The following is a 6,000-nucleotide window of genomic DNA, read 5'->3' as shown; positions in this document are numbered from 1 at the left end:
TAAAATAGAATAAGTATACAAAGAACATATGTAATTTCTTTGCATACAAAAACATATTTAGGATAGGCTTTAATCATTTGAATACCCCAGGCATAGATGACATAATTTATTATTTTCAGAGCTCTTCAACTTTGTAGTCGATTTGGCCTTCAAACAAAATATATGCGCACCACTAATGAGTAGACGTAACTCTAGTCTGGCTAACGAAATTATAAGCCTAGTATCTTTGATGAGATTTTATTATATAACAATGTTGAATAACATTTACAGTACCAGTTTTACTGCACCAGATATGCATTTCTACATTTAAGGTCTCTTCGTTGAAATGCTACTGTACATTAAAAACTCTTAATAGTAAATAACGGGTGGATTATTCAGTATTAGTGAAGCAACCAAACTTGATTACGAAAATATTAAGAAAATCACGTGAAAAAGGCAAAACGAGAAGAGGCATATAGATCACTCATTAATCAGATTTTACATCAAGAATAAATTTCAAAAGTTACTAAACTACAATTGACAGTTTGCATATTAATGCATTTGCTTTTTTATGATATGTTGATAACAAAGGTTATTGACATATTCCGTGACTCTGTATCTATTTCAATCGTTTCTTCTTTTCTTTTGGGCATTCCTGCAACAAAAATTTTTTAAATTAAATAATTTGATAGTCAAATGAAAATAATACGTCCGAAACGCTATCCTTGGTTTTGCAGGAACGATCAAAAGCTAAATATTTGAAAGCCAAAGAATTTAAACTACCGAAACACACCATGAACTATATAACCAAAAGGGACATAAAAGCCAAATTCATCTAATGACAATTTTGCCTGAGAGAGTCGGAAAGTGTACGTAGACATTAGATAGAAGAGCGCGAGAGAAGTCTTCTTCCAAATATATATGTTATTATTATTGCAATTAAATGTTAAATATGACATTTTTTTTTTAGAAATAAAATTATTGATTTTGAACTAACTGTGAAACTTTGAACAGAAAGTAGCCTATTCAACTTCGACGTTGTAGGAAGATCCTCTTTTGTTATAAATATTGAAAATAAATTTGTTGTTGTCTATTCGATCACGTGATCAGAAATAAACTATACATGACAGAGCAAATAAAATCAGAATATTTGGAAATTTCAATTCTAAATCATATTTTTTTCAGTGCTAGTAATTGTTTTTTTTTTTGCAAAATTTGCCTGAACCAACAATATTTTAAGAAAAACTAAAAAGGAAAATAACAACATCGAAAGAGTGCATTAATTATTCCTTCTAAACTGCTAAACATCCAAGTTGCATTTTTGTTCAAAAAAATCATTTGTTTTACTTGTACATGTGTTTCTATTGTTTATAATACTGGCATTATAGATAAAGAGATTTTTCTTAATCTTTATTCTATATAGTTTACGGCCAAACATTAGTAAAGACCCGTTTAAATTTCATTTAATTGATAAATTGAACAACACTGACCGTTATCTTGATGATATTTTCTCGTTAAATAATCAAGAATTCCATAAATATACAGCCGAAACTTACCCAAATGAACTTACTTTAAATAAATCAAACATTGACAGCAATAACTGTCCTTTCCTAGATTTAGATAGTTCGGTTTTACACGAGAAACGCTGGACAAAAAATTACGACGAAAGGGACGATTTTTCTTTTTTGGATGGTGATGTTCGTTTGGTACCGTCTAACGGGGTTTATATATCCCAACTCGTTCTCTATGCCCGTGTCTGTAGTGACGTTTTGGATTTCAAAGATCGTAATATATGTATTACTGGTAAATTATTAATTCAGGGATTTCGATACCACAAATTACTCAAAAAATTTGCTAAATTCTTCCTTAGATACAAAGATTTGGTTTGGAAGTTTGGCTGTACCTGTAGAAAGCTTATTTTAAACGGAATTGCATATCCTAATTTTTACGGCGAGGTTAACAATCCTTTAAAAAAACTTCTTCTTTTTATTATTGCTTTTATTGGTGTAGATATTGATTTTGTTATCACAAAAACAAAACCGTACTGAATAGTTTTGTTATACACACATGCACATTAACGGTACTACAATCTGTTGATACCTATATTTTGACATTACACAAGGTCATGTTTTTCTCTGACTGTGAATGACGTCTTTACAGTACATCCATTTGATTTTGGATGTGTACTGATTGATATTGTAGTCTTAGAAACATGATTTTTTTATTAGTTGTTATTGGTTTTGAACTAGCTGTCAGTAACTGCGAAGACTTTGTGTCTATTTTGTTTTGTTTTCATGGATGTATAAAAACCCTGCCATGTCCGGTCTGTGTTTTTGTTAGATGTTTTTCTGCTTTGAATCGATCTGATGAGTTAAAGCCTTTTCAGCTGATTTTATTGTTCTTATGTTGTACTGTTAAACCACTGTCCAAGGTTAGGGGAGGGTTTGCGCCACATTCTTTATTTGCCTGTCCCAAGTAAGTAGCCTGTAGTTCAGTGGTTGTCGTTGGTTTATGTCATATTTGTTTAGCCGTAATTGTTTTGTTATAATTTAGGCCGTTAGTTTTCTCAATTGAATTGTTTCATATTTTTCATGTCGGGATCTTTTAGATCCAAATATACGGTGTGGGTTTTTTTTAATTGTTGAAAGCGTTTCGGTTGCATGTAATTGCTTACATTTACTTCATTTGAACTTTGGTGGATAGTTGTCTCATTGGCAATCATACCACATCTCCTTATTTTTATATTAAATGTTTGTTTTGTTATTACACTGATTTAGTTATAGATTGAAGAGGGAGAAGGCTGAGTATGAAAAACAATAAATTTAACCTTTCCTCTTGTTAATTTTATGTCCCAAGTCAGGACACCTCATTAGTGGCTGTCTTTCATTTTATCTACTTTTTTTTGCCCTTCAGAGACTGTGTTGTTGATTTCAGATTTTCACAATCCCTGTTAATTCTATTGAACCTTGTGTAGACTTGTCATTCGACATATGGTAAGGGCGCTTTCCTTTCTGTTGTTGAAACCCATTTTTTTTAAGTTTACAAATTACATCTCGATGTTTTAAGCTTTGTTGTTGTTAGGTAGCACTCGCGAGCACGGCTTGAAGTCTAGTTGAAATGTTTATTGTGATACACAGCTTGGGTTCTTGTTTCTCAAACTGTTTTTATACACTGATGCATTATGCTAGTTTGTAGTATTTCTTTTTTTTTCTCTCATCGAAAGGTGCGAGTCAAGTTCTATACGGGTGCTCCAAGAACGGAGGAAATAACTCAGAGAAGAAGACAATCTAGAACTCTCTGATGATTTAAAACATTTCTTCAGTGGTGCGAGTTTGTAGTAATTGTTTTTTTTTCGAGTAGTGCCAGTTCCGTCTCTGTGTGACACGGGTGCTCCAATAAAGGAGGGATTTAGTAAGAGAAGAAGAAAACAATCTAATGATTAATCACATTTCTTCGACTTTTAATATTTCGTTTTTTTGAGTGGTGCGAGCTTGATAAAGTGATGCAAGTTGTAATAATTAGTGAGATTGTTTGAGTGGTGAGTTGGCCGTGGGCCGAGTTGTCGAGCAGTACGTCGACTGATCATGCGCGAAAGCGTTATAAGACACCGAATTTGGATATTAACTAAAAATTTGGCGTTTTTTGTGGAAAAAAAATTGTTTCAAGGACAAACTTAGGAAGTACAAAACACTACATTTATACGTCATATCACAAATATTTCAGACTTTGTATGGTTTCAGAGGAGTTGCGGCTCAATGAAATTGGTCTCTTCCTTTAGAAGTATAGATAAGTAAGGTCGATTAAGAGGGATCATCTATTTTAAAGAAAACAAATTCAGCTATAGTTGTTTGGGAATTCATTAAAGTTACCTTTTTATTTTGGGCATGCACAATATCCTTTATATACAGTGTGGAACACGATGCAGATTGTTCCAAAAAGGATTGCCATCAATGGAACAAACCATGCCATGTTCGGAGCATATGTGAAGAAGGTCTTGTAGTATATAACATCTACATAAACATTTCCATTTGATTCTACACCAGGTAAAATAACATTGACCAATGCAGTATCTTGTTCACCATCACTATCCACGGCATAAACAGTAAGGTTGAGATTTGTGCCCGGAACAAAACTTTCCAGAGACTGTTGAATAATAATGGAACCATCAGTAGATACACTGAACAAGCCGTTGTTGAGATCTTCCTGTTCCAAATGATAAATGACGTTTCCTATAATATAAAATTAGAATTAAAATGAAGACTTTTACTCTTTAGCATCTGAAAGACACATCTTAAACTTGAAACCAATTAAACAGGTCTCTGAAAAAGATTCCCATAGAATAGAATACTGATATCTTACAAGACGGAATACCCTCGATGGTTTCATAGAAACCTCCTTGCATCGGTCTTTGTAGGGTAAACATAATTGGTATTTGGTGCCAGTCAGACAAACAGGATGAATATATATGAGTAAAAGAAAGCACTAGTCGGCTAGAAATAGTATGTCATCTTATGCCTTATGGTGAATACACATTATTCCAATATTCTTTCTACAGTAAGATGATGTACAACAAAACCAATCAGTGTTGTATAGAGACGGAGATTAAAAGGAAGAGATTGCATTGGATTGGTCGTGTATTGAGGAAAAGAAATGAGGATATCACCAAGACTGATTTGCGATGGACACCTCATGGTAGACGAAAAAGAGGGAAGTTTTTCGCCAAAAGAGACCTGGCGTAGATTGGTAGAAACTGAGATGAAAGACCTTGGGAAGACCTGGAAGAATATTGTTGAAGAAGGCAAAAGATAGTCAAATGTGGCGGGGACTGATTGATGCCTTATGTGCTGACAGGCACGAAGAGGATGAGTGAGTGAGTAAGATGATCTTCAGAAATGTTATGGTGAAATATATTAAACCAACGGTGTCAATCAGATGTGGATTCTTAAAAATTCGAAAGATCTACTGGAAAATCATCAATCATAATGTTTAAAGTATTGAATTAATATCAAACCTTTTGATATTTCTACTCTTTACACTACTATTCCCCATATTCACCTGAAAGATCGAACACATTGAATAATTAAGGGGTTGACTTGGGGGTATGGGAGAAAACTCTTACAAAATGTATTGGAAGTCATTTGTGCGTTTAAACCTATCAGTAATTGTATCAGTGATCAAGTATTTATTTTGTTTATATTTGGCTCTGAGAATGATGCAGGAAGATCTAGAAAACTGGACAAGTTAGATGCCACCAAGTATTAAATTAAGAAACTACATTTGTTTTAAAGATTTAATAATCAAAAGCTGAAAGGGTAGACAATTACCATTCATACATGAAAGGCTTTAAAAAAACTTATGTACTAAGGAGTTTTTGGACCGACTATAGTGTCTTGACATCATTTAGATAAAATTTTGGAAGATTTGGAAAAAATTGAATTGGAAAAAAAGGGATTGAATAAAGAAGTTATAAGGTTTTAGTGCTAAGATATTGGTTAATATGCTGTTCTTAACAGTATGTCTTTGGTTTTCAAATACAAACGGCAATATTCTAGGAGATATGATCTGAACATCCATCATAGTAGTGCTAGTGCTAACAGATAATCTATGTTAGCAGATAGATAGTACGTAGATAGTGAAAGACTGACAAAACATTGAATTTTAATAGCGTCTCCTTACTGGTGACAGGGGCATTTTGTAGTATGGGAGAGAAAGTAACATTATGTATTATAATGTTGGTATGTAAATTCGTCCATTATAGGCGAGTGACTTATTTCAAAAAGACGCTTAGTTAACGACTTTAATGCACCCACCTAACACACGGCTGTATTATATATCATTCGAAAGCTGTTAATCTGTACTTTCTGTTTTACCCGGTCGTAAAAAAATCGTACGGTGCAATTTTTGTTAAATCAAGGTCAAAGGTCATGAAAAAACATTCCAATTTTTGCGATTACTAAATAAAACGCCATTTTCTAATTCTTGTACCATAAAATTTTCCAAAAGATCATATGAACTTTATGG

General features: G+C 33.1%; 1 protein-coding gene across 1 annotated transcript in view; it reads right to left on the bottom strand.

Moving 5' to 3' along the window:
• Window positions 1–246: 246 nt before the first annotated feature.
• The window catches only part of LOC139495630 (protocadherin Fat 3-like), an 88,924-nt gene continuing 83,170 nt past the window's right edge, over window positions 247–6,000 (bottom strand). Inside the window, exons 19-20 of the mRNA XM_071283921.1 lie at window positions 3,849–4,208; window positions 247–634 (exon numbers count right to left, since the gene is read on the bottom strand). Coding sequence (XP_071140022.1) covers window positions 3,853–4,208 — 356 coding nt within the window. The 3' untranslated portion in view covers window positions 247–634; window positions 3,849–3,852. The remainder of the gene's footprint in view (window positions 635–3,848; window positions 4,209–6,000) is intronic.

This window comes from Mytilus edulis, chromosome 1, assembly GCF_963676685.1.
Source record: "Mytilus edulis chromosome 1, xbMytEdul2.2, whole genome shotgun sequence".
NCBI classification, from domain to species: domain Eukaryota; kingdom Metazoa; phylum Mollusca; class Bivalvia; order Mytilida; family Mytilidae; genus Mytilus; species Mytilus edulis.
The sequence above is the reverse complement of the archived record's forward strand: the minus strand, read 5'-3'. Positions and strand labels throughout refer to the sequence as shown.